The sequence below is a fragment of the Camelina sativa genome, chromosome 3 (genome assembly GCF_030686135.1).
Source record: "Camelina sativa cultivar CO46 ecotype springtype chromosome 3, ASM3068613v1".
NCBI classification, from domain to species: Eukaryota; Viridiplantae; Streptophyta; class Magnoliopsida; order Brassicales; family Brassicaceae; genus Camelina; species Camelina sativa.
Window position 1 is genome coordinate 4,589,551 of NC_141882.1, and position 20,134 is coordinate 4,609,684.

A 20,134-nucleotide genomic window follows, 5' to 3' on the forward strand; every position below is an offset into this window, starting at 1 on the left:
CTTTTGACTTTATTTGTTTTTGATTTTTGGATTTTATCTGTTGACATGCATCAGCGGTATTTGAGAAATTGCCATATACAAGTAAACAGAATAAATGGCAAACAAACGTTTTGACAGCTCAGTCTCGCGAGAATGAAAAACCTTCATCGGGGTTTTCGTTCCAGCGATGCAAGATTACGGCAAAGGAACTGTAAAGACATTTTTGGGACCTCCATTGCGTGCGTGCCTTATCAACAGTAGTATTCATTGAGTGAACATAGAGTAATATTAAGTGTGTCGATGTATCACATGGACATTCTTATTTAGTCCTTAATCTCACTTTTGCTAGAACATCGACACACTTAATATTACTCTATGTTCCTAGTTAATTGATGTTTTAGAATTTTTACATAAGTTAAAGAATTTTTTGAAATAACAACTTTATTTTGTTAATGTTACATACATCTAAGTGTTTAAGTGTTTTTTTTGAAGTAATAAAATATTATAAGGATAAGTTGAGAAAAAACCAAAATAAAAATATGTTTGTTAGTTTTCTTCTCTTGGGTCAAAAGTTAATAATGTGTTTTTAAGCTCATATTGTTTTTGTTAAACTACAATTTCGTTTCTATTGGGTCAACAGTTAGCATATCAAACTATCAGAAAATAAAATATTGAAAAATCATTAAGACTGTGGTACATAATCTATTAGCATTTATCTTTCTTTTTTTGGGTCAAAGTCTCAAAGACTATAACATTAAAAACTCATCTTACTATGGTACTTAATTTATTAGCATTTAAATCTGAAGATATGTTTAGCCTATATAAATCTCGTCTAAGTTTACAAACATCTGAAATTAAAAATGGTTACATCTGTAAAAAAATAAAATTATATTGGTTCTTATTGTAGTATTACTTCTTGTTGTTTCATCATGCGCAAGATTTAGTATTATTATTGGAAGATGGTGAATCGGAGATCTATCAATCTCGACGATAAATCCGAAAATAGAAGTCATGAAGAAATTATTCTAGAAGATATTAGATAAATGTTAATATTGATTTAAGAAGTTTAGCATTATCGTATAAATAATATTTAGTTTATATTTATCCTAATCTTAATTTAGGAAACTCGTCTCTATATAAGAGAATGTATTTTGTACAATTACAATTATGAGAGTCTAATATAATTCTCTCTTTTAACATATTATGTGTCTTTACTCTCATCAAATCCTTCATGGTATCAGAGCGGTCAATTCTGTGGATCTCTATTCCTATGGGTTATGGTTTTGTTTGCTTCCGCTTTTATGATGTTCTATCTCTAAAAAAAAAATCTCTAATTTCTTTGACCTTTTGTGGCTTGCTTCTTATGCAAGTTTCTGATTTTTATTTAAAAGAAAAAAAAATTCTGGAATTTGTATCTTGACACACACGTGAGTATGTTATTTTTTTTTTTTTTTTATGCTTGGCCATGATTTGGGTTGTGGTGACAATGAATCCAAGATGTACGATGGTGTTGGTCTCTTGGTCAAAAAAAAAAAAAAAAAAAAAAAAAAAAAAGAAAGAAAGAGGAGGAATATGAGAAGAAGGACGTGACTCATGTTGTATTGGTTAGTGATTTGGTCATGTTTGATTCTTATTGACTAGCAAGTTTGCTAGGGCGGTGATGAAACTTAGATGTGCGGTGTGTTGAAAGATCGATCATAAACCAATGGTGATCGTTGGTATCTAAAGACAAAGAAGAAGCTAGTTGGCTTGTTTTATAGATTCGGCCTGAGATTATGTTTTTGGCTAGCACAAGTGTTCCGTGACGATGATGTTTAAGCCGATAACGGCCATCACGTCTCCATGGTGTTGAAGATTGATGGTGATGATGTTTCACCAAGTTTATCCTAATTATGGTTTATTGCTTAATCGAGCATAACCTTAGGAATTGACTCTATGGCTGAGTATAAATGCCACGAAGATGACTCTACGGCCGAGTATAAACGCTGTTGATGACCCTACGACCGGGTATAAACGTCGATGACCTAACGGCTGGGTATTGTAGCCGCATTGAACCCTACGACCGGGTATAAATGTCGATGATGACCCGACGGCCGGGTATAAAGCCGTTATTTTGAAGACTTGTCCAATCTCACCCGTGTTACCACGTATGAGCTTGCCGAGGGGTATTGGGAGATGGTGAACCGGAGATCTACCGAGATTGACGGTCGAGATGATAAACCCAAAAATGGAAGTCATGAAGATATTATTCTAAAAGATATTAGATAAATGTTAATATTGATTTAAGAAGTTTAGCATTATCGTATAAATAATATTTAGTTTACATTTATCCTAATCTTAATTTAGGAAACTCATCTCTATATAAGAGAATGTATTTTGTACAATTACAATTATGAGAGTCTAATATAATTCTTCTTTTAACACATTATGTGTCTTTACTCTCATCAAATCCTTCAATTATGATTACAAAAGGAGAGATCAACTCTATCTGCACCAAAAGAAAAGATCTTTCTTCATTCTGTTTTGAGATTATTAAACCAACATCTGAAATTGGAAAATTAGATCGTTTTGGTCGCACCAAACTTTTGATCAATTATCAGTCTCGAAATATATCAGATACGTTAAAGCAATTAAAATTGTTTGCAGACAACACAACAGATTTTCGCTCTCATCGTATGTATCTAGGTTGCATTATGGATTATAACGGTGCACTTTACGATTACCAATTTTCTCTTGAAGATTTAGCAGCTAAAGACTATGACGGCTTAAACGATAGAATCGGTAGTATCGAAACGGTAATGGTTGAGTGTCGGTAATGGTTGAGTGTAGTGATGATTTGTCAACAATCAAGCCAATACCACAATCTATTATTAAGATGTGTGATGTTATTGGAAATTTATCAAGCATTTATCTCCTTATTATTGGTCAAACTCTATAACACTGAAAACTCATCTTAATATGGTATATAATCTATTAGCATTTAAATCTGAAGATATCTTTCAGTCTATATAAATCTCGTCTAAGTTCTCAAACAAACACCAGAAACGGAAAAATGGTTACATCCGTAAAAAAAAAATTTATATTGGTTCTTTTTTTGGTATTACTTCTTGTTGTCTCATCATATGCAAGATTTAGTATTATGATTACAAAAGGAGAGATCTTTCTTCACGCTGTTTTGAAGTTTTAAAACCAATAACATTGTTTGCAGACAACACAACTGATTTTCGTTCTCATAATATATATTTTAGGTTGTATTGACGGTTATGACACAGCACTGTACGACGATCAGATTTCTCTTAAAGATTTGGCAGTCAAAGATTACGATGCTTTAAATGATAGAGTCGGTGGTGTGACAACAGGGATGTATGAGTGTAGTGATGATTTATTAACACTCAAACCAATACCACAATCTATTAGTATCATGAAGTGTAATGTTATTGGAAATCTATCCAGCATTATGTTGGTGATTCTCGAATTTTTCATAAGAAAAGTTTAAATAAAATGTAATATGAAATCATAATAAATCAATAATAATATTGTCTTCCTTAGCGTATATCTCTTTAAATTATAAACATACATAACAAACACAAATAAAAGAAATTGGAATTATTTTAGTTTTGCTCAACGAGTCATTAATTTTAATTATTTTTTTAGGTCAAACGTTAACTTTAATTTTAATTTTAATCTTAATCTTTTCTATCAAAACACGGATGCTAAGCTTAGCTTAGCTCATGGACAGTCTCTACGGCCACCCAACAAGAAGTCGTAAAATACTAAAGACTCCATCTCATAGAGCTCACGAATGGACACAATCTAAGGGCGTTTGCGTAATTAAACATGATCTGAAATTTTCCTTTTTGTCGACAAGCTAAGCTTACAAAGACCCATACTTTCCCTCCTCACCTGCCTTCCCTTTACCCTATAAAAACCTTCTCTTTACTTCTCTCTCTGTCTCTTCCATTTTCCCAAGAATCAAACGGCTCTTTCTCATTCCATCGAACCCACTTCGAGATCGAGTCCCCTTTACTACAGTTATATACCCAGTTTTTGTAAAATTAGTGAATCCCAAATTAAGAACCGATGATTTCTTCGATTAAACCGGTTTCACCTTCCTTAACCACAATCGCCGGCGTAAGACGATCAATCCCGGCAAAGCTTCAATTTTCACCCTTACCCATCACCGGAAACTTCCAAAAGCCTAATCCTTTCTCTCAAAAGCCACTTTTATCTGCTCAGAGTTTGTCCAATTTCACTTTTGCGGCGCCGCAGCAGAGGAGTGATGTTTTTAGGGTTAGAGCTTACGAGGCGGATCGGTCTCGTCCGATTGAGATCGGTGTCGAAGTCCCTGAAGAACAATCTGGGCAGAAGGTGAAGATTGGGATCTATTTCGCGACTTGGTGGGCTTTGAACGTTGTGTTCAATATCTACAACAAGAAGGTTTTGAATGCTTTTCCTTACCCGTGGCTAACTTCGACGCTTTCTCTCGCTTGTGGTTCTTTGATGATGCTCGTCTCTTGGGTCACTGGACTCGCTGAAGCTCCTAAAACCGATCTCGATTTCTGGAAAACTCTGTTCCCGGTAAAGGTTCTAACTTTCATTACCGGTGTTGCTTGATAAATTGTCTTGCTTACGGTGATTAGTTCTTTGAGTTAGGAATTTGGAACCTAAGTGTGTGCAGTAATCCTCAGATTCATCATTTTTGTTATAGATTAGGTGTGTTAGTAGTACTGTATGGAACTGTGTGATGATGGTGGTTTGATTGCTCAGGTGGCTTTGGCACATACGATTGGACATGTAGCCGCAACAGTGAGTATGTCGAAAGTGGCAGTGTCCTTCACACACATCATCAAAAGCAGTGAACCAGCCTTTAGCGTTCTCGTCTCAAGCCTCTTCTTAGGCGAGGCGTTCCCTCTACCTGTTTACCTCTCTCTCTTACCCATTATTGGAGGCTGTGCTCTTGCTGCTGTCACCGAGCTCAACTTCAATATGATCGGTAATCAAAAAACATCCATTTGTTGCTTTGGATTTAGATAGCTGGTGTTATTCGATGATAAGTGTTTTGAGTCAGTGCAACACATCTTATGCAAGATGCTTGGTTTTTCAGGGTTTATGGGAGCTATGATATCGAATTTGGCGTTTGTGTTTCGTAACATATTCTCTAAGAAGGGGATGAAGGGGAAGTCAGTGAGTGGCATGAATTACTACGCTTGCTTATCTATGATGTCTCTTCTCATTGTCACTCCTTTCGCCATTGCCGTGGAAGGTCCCCAAATGTGGACTGCTGGTTGGCAAAACGCTGTCTCCCAAATCGGACCAAACTTTGTCTGGTAATTTTCTAATGATTCATTGATTTTGTTCTTAGTACAAAACAAAAGAGATAAGCTTTTCTAAGAAGTTGATTTGAAACCTTATAAGGTATTTGATCCTAAATGTTTGAATTTCAGGTGGGTAGTGGCACAGAGTGTTTTCTACCATCTGTATAATCAAGTCTCTTACATGTCCCTCGACCAGATTTCACCACTGACGTTTAGCGTTGGAAACACAATGAAACGGATATCAGTCATTGTAGCCTCGATCATCATCTTTCAAAACCCGATTAAACCTGTCAATGCCCTTGGTGCCGCCATTGCCATTCTTGGAACTTTCATCTATTCTCAGGTATAAAACAATGAAAGCAGTAGACCGCTTTGATAGTCTGCACAAGGCTTCTTTCTCATAATCTGCTTGCTCTTAGATGAGAACAAGAGAGAGAAAAGCAAACACACAAATATGCCCTTTGGTTAACATTAAGATGGTGCCTTTATGCTTGGCAATAAGAGCATGCCACAATCTTGATGTTTCTCTGAAAAAGCTTAAATTGCTAGTGATCATAGATTAAGATTTAGCGAATTCTAACAACACTATGAGAAGGCCAATGTTGGATTACAGTTCTGATTCTATCTTTAACTTAAATCTCTTCTATTCATGTTTTGGTTGGGTTTTTTGTTCGTTTTGAATCTTTGAGCAGGCTAAGCAGTGAGGGAGTTGAAGGATGAGCGGTTTTCACAGGGGAGTTTGATGCACCAAGATACTGAGAGCAGAGGACAAAAGATGATTCTTGTGAAGATCTCAGGAAGGTTATGTGTAATCGGCGGATCTGAGCAAATGGAGTTGGAAGATCAACGCCGTAAAAATCATGGCCTACTGCTATTCTTGCATAATATAGTTTTACCTTCTTCCAAAGGATCCAAAAGTTCAACTTAATTGAATAATAATCTAATAAAGTTAATACTTAGTACAAAACCTACTAATATATCATTTATTGTAAGTTTCCTTTTTGGAAGTTTTTTTTTCTTATGTGTCATGTGATTGGTAACTTGACTCCTCTGGGTCAAGAAGACAACGTCATTGTGAAAATGCTATGCAATCTCTTATCCTTTTAAGAATTTGTTCTCCCTATTTAATTGTTTTCAACGTGCCTTCCTAACTTAAGTTAAACCCAAAATGTACTATCGTTGATCATCTATAGGCATGGGAATCTTGGTGCGAGTGCGTTCACATCGCACTTCTTTGAGTTACGATCATGATCTCCCGGTTCCGAAACAATCAACGTTCACAAATGTTTTAAACTGCAATCAACAATGGAAGGAAGATAAAATAGCAACAATATTTGGTAACTAAATGCTCTTCTTGTGTAGTGATAAAAAAAAGATGAGGAATGATAATATTTTCATATGTTGTATTCCCTTAATCTAACATGGTTGGGTGCTTTTGAGATAGCCCAAAATGTGGTACGTGACATGCGGTTACAATCTTATCAGCTCAGAGAGCTTGGATCACCTTTTTGTGATTCCTCTGTTTATTCTTTCTTTTGGCTTGCTCTGTTTTCGTTTGGTTTTACCATTTTAATTACATTTTTGGTTCTTTCTTTCCTTCTAATCAGATAAATACATTTGTTTATAGATTTGGATTAAGTGCATACATACCTGCTAGTCTGTTACTAGTCATTAGTCACAATTGAAATTAAAACAATAAGAGTAGGTGAAATGATTTTATCGGAATGAATGATTGTAACTTGAGAACGTATCTAATGCACATTGATTTTAACATACATGTTAAAATTATAAGAGCTGTCTACAAAGAAAAGTATTTAGTATGTTCCAGAAAACCTAGCTGTGTCTTAAAAACAGTGAATTGAAAAATACGTACACCCAAAATGAAAAGGAAATACAAAAATAAATAAGGATATTGACCCAATAAAGACATTTGGGGAACTAACCTCCACCCGTCTCTGTTAGATTGTAATTAAGACTCAGAGGCTTATGTCTAACTGTTTGACACGGACCAACTAGTTTGTGAGTTCTACGAATTATATTGATTCTATTATTAGCATAAAATTATCCAATATGGGAGAAGTTTAGTTCTGAACATTTGTTGGAATACCAATTACTCATAATACCTTTTTAGATTTAAGACTAGCCGTCGATCATTATAAGATATATGTTTTAGACTTCTGTTCTTTCAAAGAAATAAATATACATGTTCGAAAATTTATAATTTATTTATATTGTTTCTCATTAACCCAACGTAATTTTAATAACAGTAATGATCGATAGTATATACTAAGGAGAAATGGCATCTTATTTTAATTAATAGATCATCCTTCTTTGCAATTAATTATCTCTTTAACTAGGATAGATAAGTTAAACAGAGAAATGAAGTACCTTTGTTTTTTTTGTGTGTTAGATGAGATTTGAATAGATCAACTAATTTTTTTTCTCTCCAAAAAGATAAACTTTAAACAAAATAACAAAAATTATGAATAAAGAGTCTAGCTATAGGACTTGCCGCTCACAACAAACTTATGCATCCCCCTAATTAATGTTGTTCCGAAGAATAATGCGATGACTAATGCGTCACCTATCACCCTATGAACAAATATACCTTAAAATATGCTATTATAGAAACTAGAATTTAATTAAATCAATAATACTGGTTGACACACAAAAAAAGAGAGTCATATCTTATCTATAACACTTTCATACTGATAAAGTGATAATTACTAAATAGGTTAAGATCTAATTGTAAACTTAAACCGTATACCAACTATATACTGTAGGCAAAGCAGTAAATGCCCACAGATGACAGGTGGTTGGTGAGACCAATTTACAGCTCGTTTGGTTCATGTGGCACTGGCAGATTCACTTCATCTCTATGTTAGTATACTTTCTCTATATAATAAGAACCCTAAATTTCTCTTCACTTGCCCAAAACATCATCTAACATTCTTCTTCATTTATCTCTCCCACCCTTCTCTCTCCAATAATAGCAAATATGGATCTTACCGACGTTATCATATTCTTGTTCGCTCTCTATTTCATCAACCTATGGTGGCGCCGGTTCTCCTCCGCCGGAAAAAGTCAGTGTAGCCTGAACATCCCGCCGGGACCAAAAGGATGGCCACTAGTCGGGAACTTACTCCAAGTCATATTCCAACGTCGCCACTTCGTCTTCCTAATGCGTGACCTACGTAAAAAGTATGGTCCAATATTCACCATGCAGATGGGACAACGTACAATGATTATCGTCACGGACGAAAAACTCATCCACGAGGCGCTAGTCCAACGTGGGCCAACCTTCGCTTCACGTCCTCCAGACTCGCCTATCCGGCTCATGTTTAGCGTCGGGAAATGCGCTATAAACTCAGCCGAGTACGGATCTTTGTGGAGGACTCTGAGGAGGAACTTCGTGACAGAGCTAGTGACCGCGCCGAGGGTGAAACAGTGCTCGTGGATACGGACTTGGGCTATGGAGAATCATATGAAGAGGATTAAAACAGAGAATGTTGAGAAAGGTTTCGTGGAGGTTATGAGTCAGTGTAGGCTAACGATTTGTAGCATCTTGATCTGTCTTTGCTTCGGTGCCAAGATCAGCGAGGAAAAGATCAAGAACATAGAGAATGTTCTTAAGGACGTTATGCTCATAACATCTCCGACGTTACCGGACTTTTTGCCGGTTTTTACTCCGTTGTTTCGGCGTCAAGTTCGTGAAGCGAGAGAGCTGAGGAAGACACAGCTCGAGTGTCTCGTTCCGTTGATAAGAAACCGTCGTAAGTTCGTTGAAGCTAAGGAGAGTCCTAACGAAGAGATGGTTAGTCCGATTGGTGCGGCTTATGTGGATTCTTTGTTTGGTTTGAACCTCGTCGAGAGAGGCGGTGAGCTTAGAGACGAAGAGATTGTGACTTTGTGTTCGGAGATCGTCTCAGCCGGTACAGACACGAGCGCAACGACGCTTGAGTGGGCGTTATGCCATCTAGTGAGTGACCAAAACATTCAAGAGAAGCTGTACGACGAAGTTGTTGGAGTTGTTGGCAAAAACGGGGTCGTTGAAGAGGATGACGTGGCAAAAATGCCTTATTTGGAAGCTATCGTGAAAGAGACTCTCCGGCGACATCCACCGGGACATTTTCTTCTCTCTCACGCCGCCGTGAAAGACACAGAGCTAGGAGGGTACGATATCCCAGCAGGGGCATATGTGGAATTTTACACTGCTTGGGTTACCGAGAACCCGGAGATTTGGTCGGATCCAGCTAAGTTTCGACCAGATAGGTTTTTAACCGGTGGGGATGGTGTTGACGCTGACTGGACCGGGACACGTGGCGTTACGATGTTGCCGTTTGGCGCGGGTCGCAGGATATGCCCGGCTTGGTCTCTGGGGATCCTACACATCAACTTGATGCTTGCTAGGATGATCCATTCGTTTAGATGGATCCCGGTTCCGGATTCCCCACCCGACACGACTGAGACATATGCCTTCACGGTCGTGATGAAAAATTCGCTCAAAGCTCAGATCATGTCAAGAAGAACTTAGACGGATATGTTTCGTTTTCTACGAGTATGTGGGATAATTAATACTTAATTCCTTTTGTACGTCGTCGTATTAATCTTAGCTATATTTAATGTTGTCTTCTTATTTTTACTTTTAATGTTGTTTATGGACTGTCTTTATCTATTTTCAAGGAGTGTATGATAATACAAATCATACTGTATGCAGTTTCGGTTGGTTTATGACTTTATGTGTTTGTAGGTGTAATGGTTCATTAATTGCTTGAAATATTAGTGCCGTCGTAATTTAACAAATACTATATAGTTATATCTAAACGTTATAGATCATAAATAGTCTAGTCAAGTCTAGAGAAAATAGAATTAATATTTATATTCCGATTTATTTCAAATTCAATAGAGTTTATCTTGTACCACGACGAAATGGGTAAATCTGACGCAGACCTATCAAATATAAATGAAATTGTCAGTAGTAAGGTGGACACTTAAATTCCACCCAAATATGTTGGGGCTACCAAGCTGTACGGTGAACAACATTAACTTCGATGAAAAAATAAACGGACCTGTTATAATATATACCCATATGGAACTATATATAGAGATATTTTTTTACCGAGAACAAATCAAACTGGCTTTTGGCCACCGACAATTAGAGTAAAATTGAAAGATGAATTCTACTATATGAATCACTCTCTTTAGGTATGGAGTAGTCCATATAAATAAATTACTTTATATTCAAATTAGTCATGTATAATGTATATATATTTTTAAGTATAGATGATTATAGTATAATAAACTGATTGTCTTAAACTGCAAAACATTTTTAAATATATATATATATATATATATATATATATCGAATGTTTGAAATAAGTAAAGATATGGCCGAGATTCAAACTTTCCAAAGACAAATATAAATGTGAAAATAATTGAAGTTTGTGTGTTGGCTTCAATAGGACGTACTTACACAAGCATGAATTTTCCAACCTCCCAAATCCTCTCGTTGGGCCAACCGTGCATTAATTTTAGGGTAAATCATATGAGAAGTGATTTTTTTTTTCTTTTACGTCTATGCATTCTTCCTTTAGAGAAGACGTTCAAAGTTCAAACCACAACTAGTGTTGAACTTACTTATTTGCTTTTATATCACGAGGGTTTTCTTATTTTATTTATTACATATCATTTCCTAACTGTTTTTATATAAAGTGTATATTTTAGTTCACTATTATTAGTAGTTTTTTAAAAAGGGGTTTAAAATGTTGATTGATAACATTGTAAAAACGAAATCCCCATTTCAAACTTGTACATTTTTAATTTAGCAAAAAAAAATTGTTCATATTTAAGTATTGTAGCGAAAGGTACTACTAAATTTCTCTAGGTTTAACCAAGCAAGACACATTTGAAATGGGAATACAAATTTCTTTCCTTTTTTAGCAGGAATTAAATTTTGAAAATAGTGGTCGGCCCTGCTGTTTGCTGTTTGAAATTGGTCAATCCGTTTTCTTAGAAATATGTTTCGTGAAGACAAAGACAAATTATTCATGGTGGACATAAATTATATATTTTTATTTAGACCAAGACTTGTTCTTAACAAGCCTCTTCTTTATAAAATAATAATATTTTTTTTAACAAACAAATCTAAAACTCTACTGAATTTGTTGATGAATTTATCTCGATTATAATTTCTTAATGAATTTATATTTTTTTCTCAACTAAAAAAGTCTAAAACCCGTGTAAATTCTTGTTTACAATAATATTCTGAAATCAAAATTAGACAGCGTAATACATGTGGATCTGTGGATTTATTATGTTGGGCCTTAATCATATAAATGGGCCTTAATCATATGTTGTTGTTGACTATACAAAATTAAAAAATTATTGTGTAGAGGAGGTCAAAAAGGAAGAAAAGAAAAATCCTCGCACGACACGATAACGATGATGGAGCTTGCGTCGGATATGATAGAGGAGATACTCTCATGGGTTCCATCTAGATCTCTCTTACGATTGAAAACCACATGCAAGCAGTGGGAAACCCTAATCGCTGAGCCAAGATTCATCAAGAAGCACTTGTCAAACATGCGTGGCCGTGTGCAACAATTCATAGTCCTCAACCACAATTCCAATACCGAAGTTGCTTACTCGACTTCCACACTGTCTTGTGTAGGTATCTAATTCAACGAACTTGAAAGCCCTTTTCTGAATCTTGAGGTTTTGCAACCAATTTCGACCCAGGTTTATTGGTACAGAACACGTATCATTGTGATGGTTTGTTGCTGTTTGTCATGAGATCCAATCTTTTAGTTTTTAATCCTTTGTTGAAACAATCAAGATGGATCAAATGTGGCTACCATCTCAAGGATGTGTCTGGATATGGCCTTGGATGTATTAGTAGCAACCAATCGTTAGGTCATTCTGATTACAGAATTGTTAGGTTTCTTTGTGGTCCTTGTGATGTTGGCAAATCAAGAATTGAAGTCTATGAACTCAAATCTGATTCTTGGAGGGTTGTTGTTGATAAAAGCTTTGAAGGTTTCTTTAATCTACCAGAGTATAGTGTGTGTTTGAGAGGAACACCTTATTGGCTAGGTTATCTTAATGGTAAACCTTTTGCGACGATACAGAGTTTCGATTTCTCTAAAGAGAGATTTGAGTCTTTGTTTCTTCCTCCTTCATGCATTGAGTCTAAGAAGTTGGAGAACTCTCTTTCTCTAGGCGTTTTCAGAGAAGATCGGTTTTCATTGTTACATAAATGTCGGGATACAAATAAGTTACACTTATGGGTGATGAAGAAGCATTGGAGTAGGCTGATGACAGTTTCTCCACCTGAATTTTACATGTGTCCTAAATTTTCAAGTCACTTCGTTGAGAAGAATGGTAGGCTTGTGTTATCTGTTCGCGGTTTAGGGTATACGAGCATCTACATTGTGGGAAAGAATCAAGAGTTCCAAAAAGTGAAATGTTCTTCTATAGATCCTTCAACTGGTGGTTCTTGTTACTACTATGTTCCTAGCTTGCTTACCGTTCCCGGTTGAGTTTATATATGAGTTTGAATCTGATACAAAGAATGTTGTCATGTCTTTTTTTTTGTTGTTTTTGTAGTTTGGTGGGGTTGTTTCAACTTCTTATCTTATGACTTCATTCTTTCAGCAAGACTGTTTATTGGAGTATCTCAAAAGTACATATTATATATACAACATGTTCATAAAGTTTATGCTCTCTTCTTAACAAAAAGATTCTCTTAAGAAGTTAAGACTATTCCCATTGTTTGTATAGAGTCATTGAGAAGAAACAAAATTTTCACCGAATTAGCAGAAACTGGCCATCTTGGCAGCGGAGCAGGTTGATGACTTCACCTTAAAAGACATGGAGTCAGTGACAAAATTTTCACCGAATTAGCAGAAACTGGCCATCTCTTTTTGCTATTAGCACATTTTATATACAACACATGTTGAAGAATTTTCAGTGACAAAATTGATAACACCAGCTACTTAACCTCAACGACAAGATTTTTTGCTAACTTACACAATCTCAAACCTTCAAAAGCCACACTTGAATAAGACGAATGACCTTTTTTGTGTTTGTGCTCCTTGTTCACTGCGGCAATGCAGCTTCGACTTCTTTCCACAAATCAACATTCCTAGTAAACTTCTCTTTAACTAGCTCAATGAGCTCCTTTGCTTCACTAACCTTGGAACGACTTGCTAGTCCATTAACAAGCCACTTCATGACACTAAAACTCGGAACCCAATTCTTCTCCATACTCTCCCTACAAAGGATCAAAGCTGTTTCAAAGTCTCCACCTTTACACAAGCAATGAATCAGAGTGAAGTAACATCCACTGTCAGGCTTGTATCCACTATCCACCATAACAATGAACAAATTCATAGCCTCATCCAATTTCTCCTCGCTGCAAAACCCATGAATCAATAGAGAATACGTCACAGAGTTAGGTCTCATCCTACTAGAGATAACACCATCAAGCAACGCCTTCGCTTCAGTAGATTTCCTCCTGTTACACAAACATTGAATCATGATGTTGTATGTAGCAACACCTACATGAACACCAAATCTTTCCATCATCCTCAACACTCTCCTCACATCATCATACTTCTCCTCCTTGTAAAAACCATCAACCATTAACCCAAAGCTAGCAGCTGTAGGCTTTACACAGTTCCTCTCCATCTCTGCAACAATGGAGTATGATGAACTCGTTGAACCTGACTCACACAACACTCTGATCATTCTATTGTACGTTTCCACATCAGGCTCGATACCATACCTCTTCGGCATTTCGAGGTAGACACGATTCGCTTCTTCGTAATCTTTAGCCATTAAACAAGCGTAAAGAAGAGCGTTCAAAGACTTCACCGTCCTTGGGGTCTCGTATCGCTCGAGGTTACGAAATGTATGTAGAGATCGATCAAGCATATTAGCTCGGCCGTATAAGATAATGGCACGGACTGCAAAACTCTCGGATTTGGGATCGGGTTGGTTCTGAATAAACCCGTCGAGAAGCTGCGTCACAGCGGCGAAGTGTTTCTCTCTCGCTAGTGTCACAACCGCGACGGAGAAAGCGATACGATCGACGTGGTAATCATGGGTAAGAGAAGCGGACCGGCAGATTTCGAGGATCCGATTCGGATTTTTCTCGGATTTGAGAAGGGAGAGAGTAGCTCGACTCTTCTTCTGTTTGCTAGTGAGCGAGTTTAGTGAGAAGATAGATGAAGAAGATTGGAATCGGAATTGAGTCACGTTCTGGAGTAGAGATTCCGATTTTGGAATGCGGAAGAGGAACGCCATTGCTAGGGTTCATGATGTTTAACGATGTAATGGAGATGACGGTGGAGAGAGAAGTGGATTAAACCGGTTCGTGATTCGAAATTTAAAATTTGATTTCAATTGGTTTAGTTAGTAAACAGTTCATAACAGCCGTTGATGTTTGTCAATAGTCATCATTTGGACGGTTCGGATGAATTTTTAGATATTGTAAGAGAGGAAAAATAAAATAAAAAAGTTAAGGATCGTTTAAACCGGGGGTTTGAACCCGACGTGAATCGAACACGCAACCTTCTGATCTGGAGTCAGACGCGCTACCATTGCGCCACGGATCCCTTAGTGACTATTATCACAATTAGTTATATATATCATAAACATATCTGGTTTTATTACAAACCGCCGCTTTGTCAAAGGTTATCTTTTGTCTCATTTTAGCATTGTTTGTTATCTTCTTCTTCATCATTCACAAATTAGACGGTCAGAGAGATTCAAAAGAGTTCTCTTTTATCTTTCTTCTTCACCGATCATGATGCAGCAGCCACCACCCGGAGGTATCCTTCCACATCACGTTCCTCCTCCTTCTGCGCAACAACAGTACGGTTACCAGCAACCGTCTCCTTACGGGATTGCTGGAGCTGCTCCACCACCACAGATGTGGAATCCTCAAGCGGCGGCTCCTCCATCAACTCAGCCTATGACTGCCGACGAGATCCGTACTCTTTGGATCGGTGACTTACAGTATTGGATGGATGAGAGTTTCCTCTATGGTTGTTTTGCTCATACCGGAGAGGTAATTTCCTCAGATCTCTGTTAATTTTGTTACTATGTTATTGTTTGAAAGATTGGATTTTTAAAGTTTGAAACTTTCTATGTGTATTAGTGTTATGTCTTGTTAATGAGTAGTTTTATGTTAACACTTATCAATTTTTTCGCAGCTTCTCTCTGCTAAAGTGATCCGTAACAAGCAAACAGGCCAGGTTGAAGGGTACGGTTTCATTGAGTTCGCGTCTCATGCTGCTGCTGAACGAACTCTACAAACATTCAACAACACTCCTATCCCGAGCTTTCCTGATCAGCTCTTTAGATTGAACTGGGCATCATTGAGTTCAGGAGATAAACGGGATGATTCACCAGACTACACTATATTTGTTGGTGATCTGGCTGCTGATGTCACGGATTATATCTTACTTGAGACGTTCAGAGCTTCTTATCCTTCAGTTAAGGGTGCTAAGGTTGTTATTGACAGAGCCACTGCGCGTACGAAGGGATATGGTTTTGTTAGGTTCTCTGATGAAAGTGAACAGATACGTGCTATGACGGAGATGAATGGTGTTCCTTGTTCTACTAGGCCTATGAGAATTGGGCCAGCTGCTAGCAAAAAAGGTGTAACTGGTCAAAGAGGTATGTGTAATATTGGAAGTATAATGTTACATTAGAATTGCGTTGTTCTTGCATTCACATGATTTGTTTGGATTTCTGTGCTTTAGTATTTATGTGACTAGGTTTCTTCAAGTAACAACTAGCTAACAGCCTTGTGAAGTATGACTCCGTTGTTTTGTTAAAGCCGCATCCTACATTTACCTTTCAGGCCGCAGTAAATTCTGTTAAAACTTAAAAAGATAAAAACTCTTATAGCACACTTGTTGTATCCTGTTTGTTTCAAAGCAGGGAGTCAAGAGGCTCTCTAATCATCTTGAGGCCTGGAACTGATTTCAGCTGAAATGGTTATCCCCTTATTGAGTGCCCATGCTTAGGTCAGTTTTAAAGTTCATGTGTTGTCCGTTATTAGCCCTTTCCTTCGTTTCAGCCCTACTTTGGTTTTCCATTTATCTTTTTCGATACAGCCTTAATTCCAGTTATTGTCAGTTTATTTTATTACTTTCATCAGTCAATTTTTATGTATTTACTTTTCTATTTCATTCCGCTCTACTTAACGTTCGTATCTCTTACGTAATTTTTACTTATATCTGTACATAAAGCGCCTTTCTACTACTTCTTTGTGTCTAGATGTTAGAAGTTCACCCAACATTTTAGCAGTTCTTTGAGAAAGATTTCGTTTCACCCTTTTAAAAATGGGGTTGGTCAAATTTGGCAGTTTCTAGGTAGCCAGAGAAATAGCTATATTGTTTTAATTCTTTTCAGCATTGGCCTTTACAATTCCTTCCTCTATACTTTGTGTCCCTATAGGCATTTCAATTATTTTGTTCCACTACCTTGTAAATTTTGCACCTACCATCCTTAAGTAGCCGAAAACCAGTTCTGGCTGTCTATTTGCTCATCATTTGTGGTTGTGGTTCCTCAACTTTTTGATTGCTCACAAATGGCAAGTTCCTCTACTTGTTTTGCAATTTTGTCATCAACAGACAGAAGACTCGTTCTTCTTTTGGAGTTTGAGTGGTGGGATGTATATGTGTTCATGCCTTCTTTTCGTTTGCATTCATTTTGTTAGGAAGTTTAATAGGAGGTTGCAAGTCGGTCTTCATATGTGTTAGTTGCATGTGTAATTCACAGATACTTACTACGTTCACTATACCTGTGTTTTTCCGTGTAAATGCAGATTCATACCAGAGCGGTGCTGCAGTGGTACCTACTGATAATGATCCAAATAACACAACTGTGGGTTATATGCTCCTATAGTACATATGTGTCATATTCGGTAATCTTCCTAAGGGGTAATTTCTGACGCATTTTAAGTTGATGTGCAGGTTTTTGTTGGTGGATTAGATCCATCTGTCACGGATGATCATCTAAAGAATGTCTTTAGCCAGTATGGTGAGATTGTACATGTGAAAATACCCGCCGGAAAGCGTTGTGGATTTGTTCAATTTTCCGAGAAGTAAGTCCCCTCCTGCTACTACTAGGAACTCTGTCATTTGACCCTATTATAGTCTTTGGAATACTAATCTAACTGACTGATCATGTGTTTTGTGACCAACCTGCACTTTTCAGAAGCTGCGCTGAGGAAGCTCTTAGAATGCTGAATGGAGTGCAATTGGGGGGAACGACTGTCAGGCTCTCATGGGGCCGAAGTCCTTCGAACAAACAAGTAATTGACTTAACTTTGCATATAAGTTAGATAGGAAGAAATAGCTTACTGTGTGTGGCCTATTCCCAGCTTCTCTCGCCACTTTCTTCATCTTCGCACCTTTCCTTTAAATGAAAAAATTAGAGAATTATGTTGTTCAGGCTCTAGTTCTAGTTGATAATAGAATCACCTAAAACAGTTGGGAGATATGGTTTTCGAATGTTCCAAATAGCTTTTGAAAATCTGAAATGCTTTTTTTGATATTGGTTCCAGGCAGCGGATCCAAACCAGTATTATTACAGTGGGTATGGACAAGGACAGGAGCAGTATGGGTACTCAGTGCCGCAAGACCCTAATGCATATTACGGTGGCTACTCTGGTGGTGGATACAACGGTTACCAGCAGACACCACAGCAGGCAGGACAGCAACCACCACAGCAACCGCCACAGCAGCAACAAGTCGGGTTCAGCTACTGACCGCGAGGGTTAATGTTGCTTGTTTGTTGTTTGCGTACTTCGTTATGAACGTGTTCCGAAACACAGTTTGGTTTGTCTTTGTTTCTCTTAGGTGTGTGTGTGTGTGTGTCTTCTTCTGCTTAAGTTTTTCACTCTTAAAGTCTTAATAATGTTTCTGCGGTGTTTCTGTTTTTAATGTTGTCATCACTTTCTGAAAGAACGTAAGCTTTGATATATCTTTGGGTACTGTGTTGAATGTGAAAACTTAAAACAGTGTTTGAGGAACGATATAATTATTACTATGTTTGGACGATTTGAAAGATTATTGTTTTGATAAAAAAAACTTACACTATATATCAAAATCTTAAGAGCTTGACAACTAATATCCAGAATTAGAACAGTTGGAGAGTCTGTAGAGGTCTATGTAGGGGCAGTGTGGGGATGTGCGTCTCTAAACTTGAACATTTTTACATAACAAATAATGAATCTCTGGAAGTCATCTAATCGACTCACATTAACAGCTTTCAGCTTTGAAAATTATATAAACAAAATTGCCTTGACCCGTTTGTCCAAACCAACCAAAGGACAACAGAAAAGAATCTGATTAATTTAGTAGATTTTGCAAACTTGTAGTCTTATAGAGGGTAGTACTATTTAAGATGTTGGTTACGAAACAGAAATTCTATTTTCTCTTTTTCATAATGAAATTTATAACTTTATTTTCCGAGTTATATCAAAGAATATTTATTTCATAAAAAAAATAAAGTAGTGTATTAGTCCTAAATTTCCTTCATTAATTGAAATCATTATTTATATAAGTTCAAGAATTTTGAACTCAACAAAACTATTGATTAATGATTTGTTCTAAACGTAGATACTAAGGTATATATACCCGATAAATGATAAAGTTATAAAATAAAAGGTTATTAAGAAGATGCTTATACAAAACGAAAAAAGAAAAAGAGAGGTTAAAATACTGTATGTGATTTGGGCAACATTTAGAAAACTCGTAAATTGAAAAGCTAGAGTTCGAAATGTCATATTATGACTATATACCAAATGACCTCATTTTGCAAGAAAATAAATTAGAATATTTGGACGGCAAACTCGTAAATGGAAATATCTTTAGTCTGAGAATGCTATCTTACAAGTATATATAACAGTACATGACCTCATTTCGCATAATTAAATTAGAAGAAAGATTATATTTATAGGATTAATTATGGATTGTTAGCTGGAAATTCATACCGTCTCATATATTTTATGTCTATCTTTATATATTATGCTTAATGATTTGACTTTTAAGTTAATTTTTCTTATAAGAAATTATATATCTATAGGGAAAAATATATACTAAACACGTATACAAGTAACTAGTTAGTGCACCAGCACTGCTCAATGCAATGACTACAAATACTTGAATCATTTCAAATCGTCTCCTCATCTCTCTGATCATTGACCTTCTCCTTCCCAAAAGTCGTCGTCGGGAAAACTCGAAAAGACGGACATGACCCTCTTCAAAAGGCCGTCACCGTGCCTTTACACGAAGGTGGACAAGGAAGACCCCGAAGAGGTGCTTCACCGACGAGCAAAGTTCTTGATTTACAAAACACTTCAAGAAGCCGACTTGGTTGCTCGGCGTGATCCTCATTCGTCGTTTATACGGCTGAAGCTTTATCTGTTGAAGGTCAAGATCGCAAAGAGGTTGACTAAGCTGCGTCGGAGCGTAGTATCCGCCGTTAGATTTGGCGGGATTCGAAAGCATTCTCACAACGGCGTGAGAGCCTTGAAGAAGCTGTTCCACGGTGGTGGTGCAACAAGTGGACTACCTAGACCTATTTTTGAAGTTTGATTTCTAATTTTATATTTCTTGTTAATTGCGTAATTTTTTTTCTTTTGTTTCTTTTGTTTCTGTTGATCTCTATTACAAAAGTTTATCAAGAAATGTAATATGAAGAGATCATGAGTTTTAATTTTTCATAAAAGGGGGCAAAAATTCTTGTAAGTGTATAATAATAACCATTTAACTATATGATGCTTCAAAAATATTTGTGAGCTAGACACGTATTGCTGATTG

General features: G+C 36.8%; 4 protein-coding genes, 1 non-coding gene and 2 pseudogenes across 8 annotated transcripts; 5 read left to right on the forward strand and 2 right to left on the reverse strand.

The window, feature by feature from the left end:
• Positions 1–3,867: 3,867 nt before the first annotated feature.
• LOC104770334 (glucose-6-phosphate/phosphate translocator 2, chloroplastic-like) lies at positions 3,868–6,417 on the forward strand. The gene is made up of 5 exons (XM_010494741.2): positions 3,868–4,557; positions 4,747–4,972; positions 5,084–5,306; positions 5,424–5,637; positions 5,987–6,417. The coding sequence occupies exons 1-5, from the start codon at positions 4,060–4,062 to the stop codon at positions 5,996–5,998; spliced, it is 1,173 nt and encodes a 390-aa protein (XP_010493043.2). The 5' UTR covers positions 3,868–4,059; the 3' UTR covers positions 5,999–6,417.
• Positions 6,418–7,734: 1,317 nt separating this feature from the next.
• Positions 7,735–10,097, forward strand: LOC104770345 (cytochrome P450 77A3-like). Its single transcript, XM_010494752.3, has one exon. The coding sequence runs from the start codon at positions 8,293–8,295 to the stop codon at positions 9,826–9,828; it is 1,536 nt and encodes a 511-aa protein (XP_010493054.1). The 5' UTR covers positions 7,735–8,292; the 3' UTR covers positions 9,829–10,097.
• A 1,615-nt stretch (positions 10,098–11,712) lies between these two features.
• LOC104770364 (putative F-box/LRR-repeat/kelch-repeat protein At1g11620 pseudogene) lies at positions 11,713–13,006 on the forward strand (annotated as a pseudogene). Its single transcript, XR_015595171.1, has one exon. The product of XR_015595171.1 is annotated as a putative F-box/LRR-repeat/kelch-repeat protein At1g11620 pseudogene (transcript).
• A 186-nt stretch (positions 13,007–13,192) lies between these two features.
• Positions 13,193–14,671, reverse strand: LOC104770355 (pentatricopeptide repeat-containing protein At1g11630, mitochondrial pseudogene; annotated as a pseudogene). The gene has a single exon (XR_015595170.1). The product of XR_015595170.1 is annotated as a pentatricopeptide repeat-containing protein At1g11630, mitochondrial pseudogene (transcript).
• A 168-nt stretch (positions 14,672–14,839) lies between these two features.
• On the reverse strand, positions 14,840–14,911 carry TRNAW-CCA (transfer RNA tryptophan (anticodon CCA)). The gene has a single exon. It is a non-coding gene; the product is annotated as a tRNA-Trp (tRNA).
• On the forward strand, positions 14,857–18,377 carry LOC104770372 (polyadenylate-binding protein RBP45B). 2 transcript variants are annotated; one of them, XR_015595172.1, is made up of 7 exons: positions 14,976–15,366; positions 15,512–15,977; positions 16,245–16,330; positions 17,134–17,192; positions 17,282–17,412; positions 17,526–17,622; positions 17,875–18,377. XR_015595172.1 is itself a non-coding variant. In XM_010494787.3 (6 exons), exons 1-6 carry the CDS (start codon positions 15,103–15,105, stop codon positions 18,076–18,078), a joined length of 1,221 nt encoding a protein of 406 aa, XP_010493089.2. In that variant the 5' UTR covers positions 14,857–15,102; the 3' UTR covers positions 18,079–18,377. The 2 variants fall into 2 exon arrangements, 1 of the variants encoding a protein (XP_010493089.2); XM_010494787.3 differs by lacking the exon at positions 16,245–16,330 and having other exon boundaries at positions 14,857–15,366.
• A 1,097-nt stretch (positions 18,378–19,474) lies between these two features.
• LOC104770381 (uncharacterized) lies at positions 19,475–20,116 on the forward strand. The gene has a single exon (XM_010494799.2). It carries the CDS (start codon positions 19,565–19,567, stop codon positions 19,907–19,909), a length of 345 nt encoding a protein of 114 aa, XP_010493101.1. The 5' UTR covers positions 19,475–19,564; the 3' UTR covers positions 19,910–20,116.
• Positions 20,117–20,134: the final 18 nt, after the last annotated feature.